The sequence below is a fragment of the Misgurnus anguillicaudatus genome, chromosome 18 (genome assembly GCF_027580225.2).
Source record: "Misgurnus anguillicaudatus chromosome 18, ASM2758022v2, whole genome shotgun sequence".
NCBI lineage: Eukaryota > Metazoa > Chordata > Actinopteri > Cypriniformes > Cobitidae > Misgurnus > Misgurnus anguillicaudatus.
Window position 1 is genome coordinate 20,908,385 of NC_073354.2, and position 18,288 is coordinate 20,926,672.

The 18,288-nt window shown below is 38.1% G+C and overlaps 1 protein-coding gene across 2 annotated transcripts in view; it reads left to right on the forward strand.

Annotated features, from left to right (window-relative positions):
• The window catches only part of kif26aa (kinesin family member 26Aa), a 98,526-nt gene that overhangs the window by 10,269 nt on the left and 69,969 nt on the right, over window positions 1–18,288 (forward strand). For both annotated transcript variants that reach the window (XM_055186346.2, XM_055186349.2), the window contains exon 3: window positions 17,577–18,056. In XM_055186346.2, the coding sequence (XP_055042321.2) occupies window positions 17,577–18,056 (480 nt within the window). The remainder of the gene's footprint in view (window positions 1–17,576; window positions 18,057–18,288) is intronic.

The following is an 18,288-nucleotide window of genomic DNA, read 5'->3' on the forward strand; positions in this document are numbered from 1 at the left end:
GCATTGATGCATGCTGGCTGTAAACAATCTTCTTGCTTACTATCTAAAACAAAAGAGTGATGGCTTTAACATCTTAGCATTTGTCACTGAAGTGTTATTTTCTTTTTTCCATTTGCTGCAAATTTAAACATGGAAAGGTTCTGATTCACTCTTGTGAATAGGTCTTCTTCAGTTTAGACCAGATGACATGTTATAAACACGCTCTTCTCCTTCATCTCCTCCTTCAACATGCTCTATCCAAAGTCTCCATCTTGAGCTGATTATGTCATGCCCTGAGGGGTCACAACCTGTCCATCATAGATCAATCCATCACTATGATGGGATGTGGTTGTCATGGCAACCAGTTTGAAGGAAGGAATAAGAATCACATATTTGAATAGTCTTAGCATATTTTCTTAATGCGAGGTAATCCATCCATCCAAGAAAATTTTCCAATACATTTTCATTATTTCAACATTATATCAAATGGACAATAATCACTATATACACTACTGGTCAAAAGTGATTCCAGGGGGAATTGAACAATTTAATTACAGGTTAGATTAAACCATCAACAAAATTATATGGTACAAAATTGACAAGACGTTACATTTATTTTTTAAGGGCATTATTTTGTGTATTTTGGTATAATATAATGTGTTAGCGTGGTTTATGGTTCAAAAACACATTATTTTCCATATACCGTACATTTTTGAAGCTCCAGATTTCACTCTCTGAAAACTCATCAATTTGAAAAGCGCTGTGTCCCTGATTGGCCAGCTAATCTGTACGCTGTGATTGGCCTGAATACTTCTGACGTCAGCCAGAAATGTGAGGCTCCTTACCATGTTTAAAAGATTCGGTCATAATGCAATGCTAACAGGAGTTAACTTACAGGCTGTGAGTCTGAAGTGGGAGGAATTATGATAATGTCGGTCTTTACTACATCACCAATCCCAGGAAGTAAACTGTTGCCTACAATCCGTGTGTTTGTTGTAGTCCAAGAAAAGAGATTTATCTTGGAGACGATAACTCGCGTCATCGTTTACTTTGGGGTGTGTAGCTTTTGTATATCATTAACATGTATTAATACTTACACACAAAAGGAAATATAAAATTGCGAATCGGATCATAGGTGCCCTTTAAAGTATTTTTTGAACAAAATAGTTTGGCAAAAAGGCAAACCGCAGCGAATTAGGAAATCTGGGTTTTGTATGAAAATACAAAAACTGAAAATACAAACCCTACAGGTAATAAAGGGTACAGCAATCTTTATCTGTAATTAATAGCTGATGATCCTTATTCAGGGTTTCCCGCAGAAAATGTGTAAGTTAAGGAGGTAGGGTTGGGGGGTGGCCGGTCCAGGGCCGAGGGTGTGGCAATCAAAGGGGCAGTGTGTAAGCATTATGATGAAAATGTTAATGTTTATTTAAAACACTCAAATAAAACTTAATTTTGAAAAAACTATGACAGAAAATAAACACATAGATTATTAATGAATTAAATGTTTTTACCTCTAATGGTAATAGCAGCGATGAAGTGAAACTAATTAACACAGGGTTAATAAACACAAACTAAAGCAGATGTTGTAAAACGTCTGGCAAACGATGATAGATAGCGCGAAAATTGTAAAAACTGATTATTTCCCCCTATTAATTACATTATCTTAAAGGAGTGTAACTACTGTAGCATGTAAATAAGGCACATAAATAACATGAGCAAGAGCGCTCAACAATTATATCGAATCAACAGGCACGTGAAACCTAAGTAGCAGGTTGCTCAAACAACAAAATCACCAGCTAACTTACTTTAAATTTGCAAGAACTATAGACTTATAGACGGTTTCATTGGAAGCACGTGATACACGTCTGGATCCGAACCTTACTTCCGGTTTTGTTTTTTTAATGGTCTGACTAGTTGCTAAACTGATCTCTTGAACAAATGCTTCGTCGAAAATAACAAATGTTTTGGTTTCCTAGGTAATCTATGTGTTGTTTTTTTGCTTGTTATATAAATAAACTACGTTTAAAGTACTTTGTTGTTATTTATTCTTAGCGGAGTTTACCGGAAGCTACGTGCAGCCGCTTGTTTATGTTGTTATTGCTGAAACAGTCTATACAATAACAGGCTTAAATAAACCCAAAACATAAGTCCACTTACAGTTCTCACGGACACGCGTTTTATCAACTGGCTAACCTCCAGACATGACGGACTACGTCTTTATCTCATTTCGGCAATGTGGCGCGCATGCACGCTCGCGGTGTGAAGGGTGTCCGCGCTATTCTCCAAGATGTTTTATCAGTGGGCTAGTTATTCTCCAGACAGTGCAGTTCGGACCACGTCTTTCTCATTTCGGCTGTGTGGCGCGCGTCCCCGCTCTAGGTGTGAAGAGCGTCCACGCTATTCTCTGAGATGCACTTGATGGCCTTTTTTGCAGGGAATTAATTTTTTTTGAACAAACTAGCGGACTCTGCTTATTTGTGGTTATATTTTTTAATATTGTCCCGGGCTATGTATGAATTTATACATGTGCTGTGTGTTTTTGCCAAGCCGAGCTTCAGTTTATACTCAACACACACACACACACACAATTTTTCATGCATCTTTTTTTAAATAAAGGCCAAAAACATCACTTTTGCCCATTGCTGTGTAAGCTTTACCTGGCCATCATGCAGTTTCTCTATGCTTATCTGGCCAATGTAGAGTTTTGTCTCTAGTGTGCCCAAACTAATGAGAATGACCTTTGGTTCGCAATGGAGTCACAGAGGCTGGGTGAGCAGTTCTGCAGGTGAAAACCAGGGAGACTACTACAGCTGAGCTCAGGGCTGAGATCGATGCAAAATTTGCATTAATCATCCAGAGAGCTCATTCACAGCTAATGCATGATGACTGATGAATGTGTGAGTGGGAACACGTGTGAAGAGTGTGTTATAAAGTGCCCTGACTGTGGAACAGAGCCAGAAGCTAATCAGAGTATTTCCGAGACCCTACAAATCACCATCTGAGTGAGAGACACACACCAAATTAGAGGGTTTTTATATTGAAGGATTGGTTTAGCCAAAAATTCTGTCACTATCTACTCCCCCTCTGGTTTTTCCGTAACTTTCTTGTCCCCGTTTTACACAACAGAGGACATTTTAAAAAATAATATACTTGGTCTTTAGAGGCAACAAACATGTGGTCAAAGAGATTTGGTATGGAACTATCCCATTAAAGATTCATAGCTTTTCCTCAGTCATGAAGAGATAGGATGTCATGTCTGTGAAGACTACACTGGATATGAGTGATCATGACAGAGACGCAAAAAATAACAAGAGTCTGAAGATGAGAAGGTCCAATACAAACTCAAAATAATTACTGCTAGAGAAAAAAGGAGCAAATACAACAAAAGAAGGAAAAGTGAGGGAAGAGATATTAGGGTTTGTCATTGCATCCCTCAAAGCTGTCAATATCCTGAGGCAATAAAGGTTTGACTTAGCAGCAGGGTGGATCAGCTAGACTATATGGGACAGATAAGCTGATAGAACCTTACTGGAATAGATTGAATAACAGGTTAAGTGAGCTGTGAAACAGATCAATGCAGTGGTTTGGCAGCTGTAATTCACTTCTGTCCCTTAGCTTGCACCTCAATCAACCTCCAGAGCCTGGCACTGAGATAAGTCCATCATTGGAAGACCACAAGTCACAAAAATAACTGTATTGGGCTTCTCTCCATTGACAAATATTGCAACATCCTAGCACAAAGCAGGCAGACACCTTAAATTGTTTCACAGTTTATCACATCTGGGTGTACCATAACTATGCACCACAGTTTCTCCAAAATGGCCTCACATGGCTTATTAAGCAGGAATATTTAAGATCACACCGGCTTTACAACCCTCACCACACTCTCTTTCAATTGTCACAGGAGTAGTAAAGTTGTTGGCTCTGTATTCTAGATACAGTCAGTACAGAGAAGCAGACACTATGCAAGTTTTTTTAACTTCTTTGAACTTACTCTATACAGTACAAGTTTGATGAATTCCCTTTGATTTAGTCACTTCTATCATTTGTCCTTGCTCACACTTGCGAGCAGGTCTACGTCTTACTTTCAACCCTCTTATCTCCTTTCAGGCACAGCCTGCCTGGCGGTCACACTGTCAGATTAGTTGTCATTAAGTGATGGCTTAAAATTGGAATGTGAGATGCTGATGTTTTGAAGAGCGAATCGCAGGGCAGGTGCGTTTTGGAGATAGCATGTTTCTCACACCCAGACTTAGTTTAAGTTTAGAGTACTGTAAAGTCAAGGAAACTGACTTAATTAAAAACTTAAAGATATTTTGGTAACACTTTAGTTGAAGGGGTGTTCATAAGACTGACATGACACCATAATCGTGACACAACACGTGTCATGAACATTAAGGAGATTTTATGCACATTTATGACAACTGTCATTAAGTGTCATTTGTTCGATAATGCAAAGATGACATTGTTTGAAATACATAAACCAATACAACATAACTTGTCATAAATCTGTCATAAACATATTATGATCAAACTTAAGAAATTACCTAGCTTTATGGGTTAAGATTACATTAAACTGTCATTTAAATGTCATTAAGTGTTAATACTATGTCAAATAATTTTAAATACTTTAACAAAATGCACAGACATGTCACAAGATTATACTTAGCTTTATGTATGTGCACAATACATAAAAAACTGACACACAGAGGGTTCTACAATTTTCTGACATAAGAAAAAACGTTAGTTAATTTAATGTAATGTAACTGTTTTTGCAGTGATATGGACCCAAACACTGCATTGCTTAACTTATTATTGTAATGTTTTCATTTCATTTTAGGTGAATCGATCTCCAAATGCAAAAAAAATCAATTTTAATTATTATTATTATTGAATAATTGATTTTATTTGTTAAACACACGGAGGAAACTTTATTTTTGAACATTATGAACTGAAGAGTATTCATGATGTTCAGAGGCGTCATGCCCATTGAAACTAAGGGGGCAGCTGCCCCCTTGGATTTTTGAGCCAAATGGATTTTGCAAGCAACCTCAAAAATAAAAAAGCGTCCATTAATCTTTTAATCTGTTTAAAATGCCCAAATTGTCAATTTTGTGCTGCATCCGTGTCACTTTTCAGAGTTTTGATAGTGTTTTGATCGTGTACATTACTTTATTCTGGCGGCAGGTGCTGCAGTAGGCGCAGCCGCAAACGTCAGCGTCTGCGCGCGCCCACGAGCTTAGCTGTTGCTGCTGGCTGCATTTGGGAATTAAAACGTGTAAGACACGCTCACAACATTTCCAAATCCCCAGTACGGTAATGTGTTGTTAACCTCCTCTGTGTAGAAATTGTATGGTTTAAAATGTGACCGTCTCGACCTTATATTAGTAGCAGGGGCGGCGTTTGCGTATGGCAGGGTATGGCAGTTGCCATACCCTAGCATTTAGACAAAACTCCAGAAATCAACAGGCTATAATGATGCTCATTCAAGATAATTTAAAATATTTTGAGTAGAACATATCTAAACATTGGTACATCACTAATAAGGATCATTTACACGTGTGTTCGACTTCATGCTATAACACTGGAACCGACAAGCGGATGACATCAACGTGCCGCAAAAGCGGTTTGAAATCAAACTCTTCAGATGATTCCTCGACTCACCCTCGCGGTACTTCGACGTCATCAGGCTGTCGAACACAATCTATAGTGGGTTTCGCGCTGCAGGAGGTCTCATGATGACCGCTGCTTTTATAATCTGTATTTTCGCAAGTAATTCCTTTTTTTTGTTTTAACATTTAAACAAACTCATGGTTCTCCCCCACACTCGCGCTTTGCATATTGCATATTCCAGAAGTAATATGATTTGCTCTGTGGATAAATAAACATGTTCTCTTCCACTGAGAATTGTTGCGCGCATTTTTGAATGTCCACTTGTGGAATAAAAACTGCACGACGACAAAAGGTAAGACTTGTTTTTGCATTTAGCTCTGTTATACTAAGAGTTTGATTTAGTGTTTTAGTTGGATATGTGTGCTCTATCACATCATTAAAAGTCTTTATTGTGTGTTTAGTGGTTTTGGCGGTTGTCGTGACAAGATTTGTTAAGGGATGTCATAGTATGTTTTGTTTTGATATTATCTTGTTTTACTTTATGTGTTGCTGGAGTTGTACTTAGTTAAGAATTATTTGAAAAGCATTTTAAATAACCATGATTTCTATTGTTCTATTGTTGTTGTTTTTCATTTGCATTGCTTCCGTATTGTTGTCAGTAAGTGTAAGTTACATCCGTGCAATCGTAGTATGATTTTGTACAGGTTGGTGGAGTTTGTACACATATGTGGTTATAGATTCGTTATTTGAGAATGGCCTTCTTGTACGAAGAATTTTTGCCAGTTGTTGTGAAAAATGCATTAATGACAGAATTAAAGTCATTAAACAAAACGTAAATAGGACACATGCCGTTTCAGATGTAAATATGATGCCAATATGTCATTAATCCGATTGAATAGTATTTGATATGAAAGTTAGTCAACACTTTTATTTTGGAGGTTTTTGCACTATGGCAGGGGCGTTTAGAATGTTAGAAATGTAAGTGCCATGGAAAAGACTGAAAGCTCTATAATATAATTCGTTTGATGTATGTGTATGCACAAATTTCTGTGAGCTTTGCACACTGTGCCCCCTTAAAAAAAAATGGTGCATGACGCCCCTGAATGATGTTGCTATAAAACTATTTGACACAATATTAACACTTAACGACATTTAAATGACATTATATTTGTACCACTGTAGTTGAGGTCAAGAAAAATATTAATGACGCTGTTATAAAACTATATAACAGATTATTAACACTTAATGACATTTTAATGACAAATTCAATTTGTATCACTGGGAAAAAGTGGTCAGTTAGTCTCTTTCAATGAAGTCATTAGGAGGCATATCTAATTCTGGTTGTACTAGAAACCACTATGATGAAATGAGTGACTATTAGTAAATGACGAAGGACGGATGACGTGAACTCCACTACCCTCATTGGTTATTGCTTCTGAAAGTTGCTCGTCATTTGCATAAAGTTAAACTTTTCTCAACTTTGTCGCATAACTGGACATGAACACTTCCTGTCAATAACGGTCCCTGTCGCTCGTGTCGCCGGAAGGCGCAGAGCTTCCATTGAAATGATTGAGATTGCTTCGCTGCATTGTTGCTAGTTTACACAACACTGATGTAGTAAAAAACTGAAAAGTTTTTGCATTGCATTATTGTAAAATTGCGTTTGCGAAAGATCTGGGTTTACACAAATCTACGAAAACTCAATAATATTATGTGTGTCAGGCAAGTAGATGCCGATGTTACTTTGTAGAAAAACATACATGTCCGCATTCTCTAAGAGTGATAAATACAAACAATCAAAATAGCAAAGCATTAAGCAGTTTTGTTTTGATGAACGATTGGCTAGTTTTTTTTTTTTTATTACAAGTGACCCTGTATAAAGTGGCAAAAAAAAAATCATTTTTGTTGGAGAAGTGTCAATAAAAATTCATTCATTGTTGTTTTGGTTATACACGCTTATGCATGTAAATGTTCACGTTTTCGTAGTTTACACAGAGACAAGAAGGCATTGTTCTCAAAAACTTGCACTTTAAAACCCGACCCAAATTTGCAGCTGTCATGTAAACGAACAGGCAAACCATTAAAACGTTACTGTTTTCGGCTAAAAACGTTGACATGTAAATGGCTCCTAAATGGTGACATACCTAAACACTTTTTTTTAATCTAATTTTGTTATCTAAGTCTGGTGCTAGTTTATTTTTTTAAGATTTAGGTAACTGCACTAGAAACAGGTGCCAGTCTCACACAATTACCTTTAAATTTAAGCAGAACAGACCGCAGCTATATTTGACCTCAACTTTAATTTTAACTTTAAAGTTAGTGGCTCACAAAAATGTATTGTTAATATTACAAACAAAACAAAACAAAACAAAACAAAATAATAAAATAAAATAAAATTATAGTAGAATAATAGAATGTGTGTGTAGCTGTCATACATTGTAGAGACATTCCTCAAGGTTTCACAATGACATTTAAGTTAATAAGCTCATAAACCAAAATTTTGGGTGTATTATTGGATGTGACCCTGTGTACACCATCACTTGGGATCCTGGTGTTAATAACAAAGGGCTCCCCCCAACTGTTGCTCCTTTAATGTTGAGTCTCAGGACGTCCTGTGAGAAGGTGAACTGTTCATTCTTAAACTGGGGCATGTAGAGGTCAATGCCACTTTCAGTGTTTAATCCTTACCACTGCTGGATTTATCCTTACCACTTGTATGAACATCAGTTAACATAAGACATCATTTTTTGTCTGGGCTTTCATTTATTGGACTGACATTTACATTCATTAAATGAAATAATGAAATACTTTAAGATTTTATCTTACTGACATTTTTAAATGGTACTCTAAATGCTCTTTGCAGTTTCGTACCTCATTTATTTATTTTTGTGTTGCATAAACAGACTTTGAAGTCTTTGTTTTTAAACTGCAGTGTTTAATGATTTATGTTGTGAGTCTATTGCCTTGCTGGTTATGTAGCAAAGACATGCATGAGGTACTTTTTAATACATCAAATAAAAAATTGCGAAAACCAGGTTATGTGTTCGTGAGAGCCGTAAGGGGGAAACTCAGCTGGAAACCTGTTGAAAAACACAAACAATGACTGAGAGGACAGCAGAGAAACGAAAAGGAAAAAAAGTGTCTTTATCCAGGGCTGTTTTGTTTTAAAGGAGGTGCCATCACTGTTCATGCCCTGTCAAAACAGGAAATTACAGACGGACACAGGGAGGAGTGGAACAGTGCATTTGATCTCTGTTGACTGTAGGTCTGGCATGTTCAGTTTTGACCTTTGGGGCTCAAAAACAAGTTCATAAAAGCCGAAAACCTGCGGTGTGGTACCTAAAATAGCAACTTTGACTGCCTGGTTGACATGGAATCATATCCCCTACTGCTTTGGGATACTCAAAGGTTTCCCATCTTGTTTTTGGCATGACGCAAAGCAGATATGGATTTTGGGAGCAACCTGATGGTCCCTGTGTGGCAGACCTATATAGTGTCTTTCTGATGAAAAGTAGATTTAGATTTTTACGAAGTAGCTTGTGTCTTTAAATAATAGTTATTTAAACTCAAGGCAAGACCATGTTGAAAACAAAAAACGCCATTAGGTGCACTTCAGCGACAGAAGTGATTTGACCATGGTCTTAAGATGACCTTGGAAAAATACAATAAACTAACTGACAGTATACTAATTGAAAAGCATTTCACTATCTTTGTGGCTATAGATTCTGAGAGTAAACCGGGCTAGAATGAAAATTGAAAATTCTGTCATCATTTACTTAATTTCATGTGGTTACAAAAAGATATTTTGAGGAATATTTGTAACTAAACCGATCAGAAGCCCCATTGACTCTCATAGTAGGATAAATTAACACTATGATAGTTAATGGGGCTTGGGGTTTGGTTACAAACATTCCTCAAAATATCCTACTTTTGTGTAAAAAATTATACAGAATTGTGGCAACATGACAGCGAGTAAATTTTGGTGAACTATCAGTATATAAAAACTTTGTAAGAATTCATCCGCCTTCTCTTTTAAACTGCTGTTGAGTTTAGTTAAAGCAACACCAAAACGTTTTTTTTTTACCTTAAAATAACGTTTCCAAAAAAGTTTCAGTCGTTTATCCATTCGAAACAGGGTGAACGGCACTTTCACATTCGCTTTGCGGCTCTCTATTGGCCAAAACCGCACAAAAGAAGTTTCCAACCGTCGGGTCGCGGTCCTGTAGTTCGAGTGAAAAATACTAAAACTTGCTTTACGGCAGACCTACAATCCAATCAGAGCCAGCTATGCTGCAGTAGGCTAAATTATTTACGACAGTGGTAATGGACAATTCCACTTCCAACCTGTAGGGGGAGCAAAGAGTAGGAACTCTTTAGTGTTGCTTTAATGGCGGGGTGCACAATCTCTGAAAGCCAGTGTTGACATTTGAAATCATCTAAACAAACACGCCCCTACCCCTATAGCATCTGCACCTTCTTTTGACAGACCCGCCCCACATAAGCAACCCAGGCAACTGCTGATTGGCTACAAGTGTGTTTTGGTACTCGGCCCGACTCCCTTTTCCAAAGCGTTTCTCAAAAATCATGCACCCCGGCTTTAAAATATGCATTTTTTTTGCACTTAGATTACTGATTAGGGTTGTGCCGATAGACGATAGTATCGTGCATCGACGATCGTCTGACATATTGCCAATAGCAGGCTGATAGTTGCAGATGGTTATTATTATTATCATCATAGTTTCACATTAAAGTCCGATTTATAGTCGTGCGTAAGCTCTACGCCGTAGCTATGCCGTAGGTTAACCGTAGCCTCTGCGTAGCCTGACGTGCACCTCACAAAAATTTGAACAGCGCATCAGTTCTACGCAGACAGCAAGCGCTGTGATTGGTCCAAAAAGTCACTGTTTATTTACTTCCATCACTGCTGGTCATCTCAAATCAAGTTGCTATTTCTTCTTCGTTTGTGGGTTAACTTGCCAAGCTTCTTCTTCATTGACGGTATCGCTGCTACTGTGGTTACACGAGTGGATACTGCCTACCAGCGGTCGCTTGTGTGTTTGCACGTTGACGCGGATGACGACGCAAAGGTATAAATGAAAACCGTAGGACCTACGCACAACTATAAAGAGCCCTTAACATGCGCATTGCGTGCTTTTCCTTGCATGAGAGGGTTTGTGGGCTTCACTTTGGGCAATAGAGCTTGTAACACGCGCAGATTCCTTCTTGTACGCACCTGGACTTTGACTTTGATTAATGGCATCAGTTTTAAGAAGGTTGCGTTCATGACAGTATTGCCCTTGCTTCTTTTTTTGTCCACCGAATCAAGTGACTTGTCATAATGAGTCAAAAATTAACAAATAAATAAATGTGTAAACTACTGCCCCACCCCCCTATACTATTGTGTATCGGCGATCTCACAACACTATTACTGATACGATTGATAGTTTACCCATATTTTTATTGTTAAACTGCTTCTGCTTGTGTCTTATAATGTTTTAAAACAGGCATAGAAATAAAATAATATTGATGTTCGAATTGTGAAAATATTTAAGCACCAAGTGAAAAAAAATCATTAATTGAATTTATTTACTATGACTCATTCGGCTGAATTATTGTATTAATCATCTGGCTAATTGGCTTGGCTGAAATGCATCAATGGGACACTAATGATTCTTATGAGAGTGCTATATTTTTCAATATGAATTGATATTGTTGCTCTATAATCATTACTGATACACACAGTGTACTGTTAGTTAAGCCTTTTAATTTTTTTCATGTGACTAATGAGGAAAAACATCCATGTAAACTGATTCTGAATAAAATAATAGTACTGTTTATGGTACATCCTACATGTATTTACAGTACTGTACAGTGTAAGTACAATGCTGTACAGCTGTAATGTAACTTAAATCTGTGTATCCTGTTTTTGTCTATTAAAGGAAACATAGATGGCACAAAGATGCAGAAATGGCTCTTATTTTTATTGTAGACACAAACGCAGGACTTTTATTACAGTACCTGAAAAAAGTGTATATGCAAAAACCTACACAGAGACAGCAGCACATTACTCTGAAAGCATCAGTGATGTATGTATATGTCATCTTCTTGGTTACATAACTGTTTTATTACATTGACGGGAACTCCGCTTTGGGATGGATGACTTGAAATGCAAGAGAACGGCAGGATAAGCAAGCCTTATAATTCACAGTGGTGGGACATTGGCTGTTTTTCCCCATGTTACCTTTGCAGAGCTAAATTTTACTCTTGTGGTATTCAGTCTAACTGTTGCATACACAACAAATACTGTACAAAATATCTGGGGGATGTACGGTAAAACATTACTATAAATTTGTCCAATACAAATTTGCAATGATATTTTTTCCTATGAAGCTTTATACATAAGCAAACTTTTGAAAGCTTTTCTAATATTTTCAGGAAAACGTTTGTAACAATATAACACTTATTAAAAATATTTTTGACATGAAGTCTACCTACCAGGGAGACTATAAATACATCCAAGTTGCTTAAGTAGTCTTCTGTGATTCATCTCAGTCATAACGTGTTTGTTTATGAAACTCTATGAAAATTACTCTTCTTCGTGTAAATTACACAAACGCGGATGGTAAAATTGTTTTGGGAGTCAGTTAAATCATAAAAGAGAACGTTTCTATAGACGGTCACTTGAATGTGTAATATAGACCTACTTGCATGTAATCAAATGTTGTCATCATCTCTGCGCTTACGCATGATAATGGGAGCTTATTGGGTGAAATGTTATCATAATGGAGCATAATTGCTCTATTAAGTGCCATCATCGCAAGTCCTCTGTGCATCTCATAGTCGATTATGGATGTGCCGTTAACGCCATTATCCTTGGAATCATTGGTGCCACATGACCAATCAGAGACTGATGACTGACAGGGATAAAGGCATTTTTTTTAAAAGACAAAGGGATGGTACTCTGAAGACATGAATAAAGTGCCATTAATGGAAATCAGCATTTAGACATGCACAAGCTTACATAAGTTATTTCTAAGACATATGTACGTGTAAAAATGTCCAACAGGAGTTACATGTACATTTGCAGAAAAGTGTGTATAGATGAGAAGACTGCTGCTAGCAGCATGAATGAGCAAAGAGTAAATTCAATTGAATCTGAGGTAGAGTTGTCTTATGCTGCGTTTGTACCAACCGCGTTTGAGGCGTCACAATTGCTTCTACCTTGAATAGTTTGAGCACGCATTTGACGTGTGTCAGAGGCAAAAATCCGCTTCTTGTGGGAGGAGCAAGTGTTATGTGGTTGTCTGTTTGCAAGATGACTGATGTTGATTGTGCATTTATCGAGAGAGTTACCGGTTTGTATTTGGTAACCTTACTATAGGGGGAAAATAAACGGCGCGGGTCGATAAACGTCACGTGACTCAAAAGTGAAATGTGTATTTACAACTTACCAGGTTGCCCAATGTCCTCACTGACACTCTTCTAAGCGAGGTCCTTATTCCTTTCTCTATAGAAGTAAGAACTTATGTCGTATAGCTCCGGGTGACTGCTTTGGACAATATCAAGCGTTCCTCCATGTTAAATGAGTGACTCCGGGCAGGGCTGCCGCCACAGCAACAACCAGGCTCGTGATTGGTTAATGCGGCACGAAATTCCGCCAAAGTTCAAATTTTTCAACTCGGGCGTCAGACGCAAATTTGCGTCAAATGCAAAATGCACAAAAAGCAGCATTCGCGTGTACTGCGCCAGACGCTCAATTGCAGTACGCGTCTTCACATTGACTTAACATTGAAATCACTCGCGCTTGACACCTCTACCGCGGCTGGTGTAAACGCAGCATTAGAGAGACATGTAAAAAGCAAATTAGGCAGATTCACTTTTAAAACTCAACACAACTGAATGGTTTTCTAGTTTATGTCGGCTGTGTTTCCGACGTAAATAAATAGAATTGCATTATACTATAGCTTCATATTATTATTGAGTCCAGTGGTTTGTGGGAATGACACCCCTCTGATCTATTAAGATTTATATTTTGTAATATTTGTCTTTTTTGTAATGTTATAATTGCCTCATTGTGTATTGGTTTGTTTAGAAATTGATGACATTTATGCCCTCACCCTTTTATTTTTGTGCTTGTAGTATATTAAAAATGTGTTGTTTAACATCAAGGCTTGTTGTAATATTTACATCTAAGGCAAAATTCAACCTGTTTCTAATAGCAGAGCATACGGTCTACCCACTGACCTCCAACATATAAAGCGCTCCGTCTGTTGCTGCGGATAAATTTCAATTGTTTGTGTGAAGTGATTTACAGCACTGGTTTGCCAGTAAGTAGAAACTTTTCTCCAAGATCAGTCAGTTGTGGTTTGACTGCAGACCAGACTAGACGGATGATAAGTTGAACTACTGAAGTGACTATAAGTTTTATCAACTGGTTTTACCTTCACTCGAGTGGACTACTGAAGATATATGAGGTACTGTAATACAATATTTTTGATCATTTATAATCTGTAGATTTTGCTCTGATTGACATTCCATAAAATGTTGTCAGTTTAAGTTTTAGACTTTTTAGACAATTTAGATGTTAAAACGGGAGGCATGCTCTGGTAGATTACTTCACCAAACATTGTGATAATGTGATATAAATCCAATCACTTATTATCTTAAATGTGATTATTTAGTCTATGTTTACATTTGGCAGGTTGAATGTAAATGTTGACAGGTGCCCTAAACGTACTGCAAATTGCGATGTTAAAATGCATAACAATAAACCATGGTTAATTTTCATAAGGTTTGTGTACTACATAAATATTCATGTGTTCAGGATGTGCAGGTATGAAGATATGTGTTTATCTTTTTGTTTAAAACTTCATCAGCTTTCCGTGAACTGTTGTTGTATCATTATAGTAGGTCCTGATCTCTTTCTCAGTGTTTTTTCCTCAACACAATTTCACTCAGCCTTCATGACAGTTCCTACTTATTCCTTGTCTGTCTTCCTTACATTTCCTGCTCCTGAGCTCCTTTTGTCCTCTCTTTCCTCCATCGTCTGTCTGTTATCTAACAGAACAGAAAATTGCAATTCACCAGCAATTTTCCCCTCTGTGGAGCATGGACCTCCGAAGGAACGCCAAGGTTTTTCTTCATATCTCGCATTACATCGTGATCAGCAGAGTCTTTGTAGTACCATCTTGTATCTGTCGTTCTCACACGTCCTTTTGTTTTTTAGCTACTATCCATTTTATTTTGTGGTACTTTCTGAGTGGTCATCATTGGTAATACTGGCTAATGTTTCAGATCACCAATATCAAAGCTCCTCCATCGCTTCTATCTATTGCAGGTGCAGTAGTATATCAATATGTTCATTCATTCATCTCCCCATTGTGCCATATTGGAGATCAAAAGAAAGTCACAGGTGGTTGATGGGTACAAGTCTGTCGGGAGGTTATAGCTTTGAAATGCTACCATTCTGTCCTAAAGAATATCCTAAAGTGTGCCTGGTCACTCTCGTCCCTTTGTCTTGTCCATAAGAATGCCGTGGCCCATCTGAGCACATGTGGGGCGGGACTCAGAGGGCACCGGCTCATAGAAAGGCATTGACTCGTGAATAAAACACTTCTAACCTTTACATGTTTGTCTAGGAGGGCACCCGAATCTAACAGACACAATAAAGGATGCAGACAGCAGCCTGGCTTTAAATCTCTACAAGGAAAGGCTTTCCCCAGCAGCGAGCACTTAACAAGTAGCGCTTGTGTCTGTTGAGTGGGTGGATGGGCTAACACGGTCTGTGTTTGTGCTCGCATTTTGGACGTCTGGTCATTTTGTATTCTCCAGCTGTCATTTTGCATTTTTACGATTCAAAGTGCTTGAACGTACACGCGTAACGGATTGTAAAGACACATGCTGACAGAGCTTCTTTAAAGCCGCCCAAATAAAAATGCAGTATTTCGAACTCGCTCTCTTGTTTTCAAAAGTGAATTGTGATGGAGGCTGGCATTCCCTAATTTTATGAATTTTGGTTTGAAACTCATTTTCGTTTCAGTTGTTTCAGCCCATGGATAAAACATGGACAAACCCAAGGGTTTGGTTTTAAATTAACCTGGGTTGTTTTATTTCAAAATGTCCTTCCAAACTCGTAAAACCTCCGTTCATCTTCGAAACACAGTTTAAGGTGTTTTATATTTAGTCAGAGAGCTTGTTGACCCTCCATTGAAAGTCTATGTACGATATAACTGTCCATGTCCAGAAAGGTAATAAAAACATCATCAAAGTAGTCCATGTGACATCAGTGGGTCATTTAGAATGTGTTGAAGCATCGGAAATAAGAAAAATTACGACTTTATTCAGCATTGTCTTTTCTTATGCGTCTGTTGTGACTAAAGTCACGTGACGGCAGTGACGCGGCTGATGTGTTATCGTCAGACATGTTTGTGAAGTTTTTTTTTAAAAAAACTTACAGCATGCGTCTCCCTCAGACTGTAAACGAAGCTGGGGCGCACAGAAATAGCTGGGGCGCACCAGATAACACGTCAGTGGCGTCATACGTCAGCCGCGTCACTGCAGTCACGTGACTTCAGTCACGTGCACGCAGTTCACAACAGAACCATAAGAGAAGACAATGCCTAAATAAAGTCGTCATTTTTGTTATTTTTGGATCAAAATGTACTTTTGGTGCTTCAACACATTCTAACTGATGTCACATGGACTACTTTGATGATGTTTTTATTACCTTTCTGGACATGGACAATATACCGTACATAGATTTTCAATGAAGGGTCAACAAGCTCTCGGACTTAATATAAAACATCTTAAACTGTGATCTGAAGATGAACGGAGGTATTCTGAGTCATTAATGATATAATTTTCATTTTTGGGTGAACTACCCCTTTTTGGCTTGACCTTTACTAAGATTCCTCTGGAATTACAAACATCCAATTATTCATTTTTTAACAACTTTGCAGAGTACGATTTGTAAGAGTCATTTTCCGAACTCAGTCATACAGTACAATTCAAAAATCTTACCTAGCCTCACATACTTGGGTAATATTCTGTATGCCCGCAGGCAGCTCTAACAGGTTGAGGGGAACACATGCATGTGGACTAGGGCAGATTGCAGGCATCTGGCATGCCTGTGTTGTACAGATTCCCCCACAGTGAGCAGACCCTCATAGTAGTCCTCCACCCCAGACAAAAGCACTCAATCATGGTTTAGAGATGTGCTGAGGTCAGGACTTTTGTCCCTTGACCTCCATTTCACTCCGGCAAACATGCACGGGTGCTGGCAATGGCAATATGAAAAACACAGCATGGTGTGTAGCTACGGCTGAGAAAGCAGGGAAAGTGGAGTTTATTACAATCCTTAAATCAAGCTATGCACAGTCTTATAATGCACGAAGAGGGAATGCATTGATTTTATCGTTTTTATAAAGAGCAGTTGGTAGAAATGACCCAAGTTCACCAGAAGTTTGCAACAAAGGAATTTATAGACTTGATATTTTTAATATATTTTAATTTATATATTGACCTGAGGAAACAAATGTTTCTTCTATACCAAGAAAGTGACAAGATGAAAACCACTATTTTCTGTTACAAGCGTTTACATAGCATCTTTAGATTAAAATAACGTTAAAAATTCAAATCCATTATTTGGTTTTCAAAGACTTATAAAAACTGATAATTTTCTGCACAATGTAATAAATCAAGTTTTTTCAAAATGATATAAATCTATTGAATCAATATATAAATGTGCATTCATCTTTGCCATTTTATGTTCATTTAGTTTACTAGTGGTAGACACTGATTAAAAATGACTGACGTTGTTACTGCTTCATATGACTGATATAAAAAGTCCTGATTTTGCTATTTTATTAGACAATATTTAAGCAATGGGGTTTAAAGCAGATTAAACCGCAGCAAGTTTTTAGTGCTTGAATTGTCTGTTATGTAATACCTTGACATTAACATATCACAAACCTTTCTTTTAGGACCCAAGCTTTGCGGCCTTCATCCACGACAAGCTCCAGACTCTAGAATGGCCTCTCAGAGGATTTGGTGCCCAGATCATCTGTGAAGTGTGCGGAACGTCTCTTCACCACCTCAGACGCCTGGCACTCCACTCAGCCCTGGGACTGGCATTGAACGACATGCCTGACCTGCAGCCCGGTCCTCTGTCTGGCCTGCTGCCACCACGTGCGGCATCCCACAGTGCCATCTCATCCCATGCTTCCTGGGACTGGCCCACACATGGTTCTCTAACTGCAAGCAGTCAACCCCTCACTGAGCACTTCTGTGGTCCGCTAAATAGGGAGAAGCAACAGAAAACAGGCTGGAACCAAGATGGAGCATCTCGAGTAGGTGGCAAACGCTCCTGCTTAGCCACTGTCACTCCACTTCCGGTCCATCCACAAAATTATCTGGAGGGAGTATGGCGTGTGACAAGAGCTTCAGACCATATTCGCTCATTGGTAAGAGTATGAATGTCTATTAGGACGATTTTTTTCTGATTTACTGTTTTTAGAATTCTGTGAAAATATAACCTTGATATTTTTTATGTTTACTGAGTAAGGCCATGACAAAGATTTAAATTATGTGAAATCAAATATTGAAATATTGAAACTTCAATGATCCTAATCCCCGAATTAGATCGAGACCTTAACCTGGATTTCCTGTACCGGGTCACATTATTTGGTTGTTGGC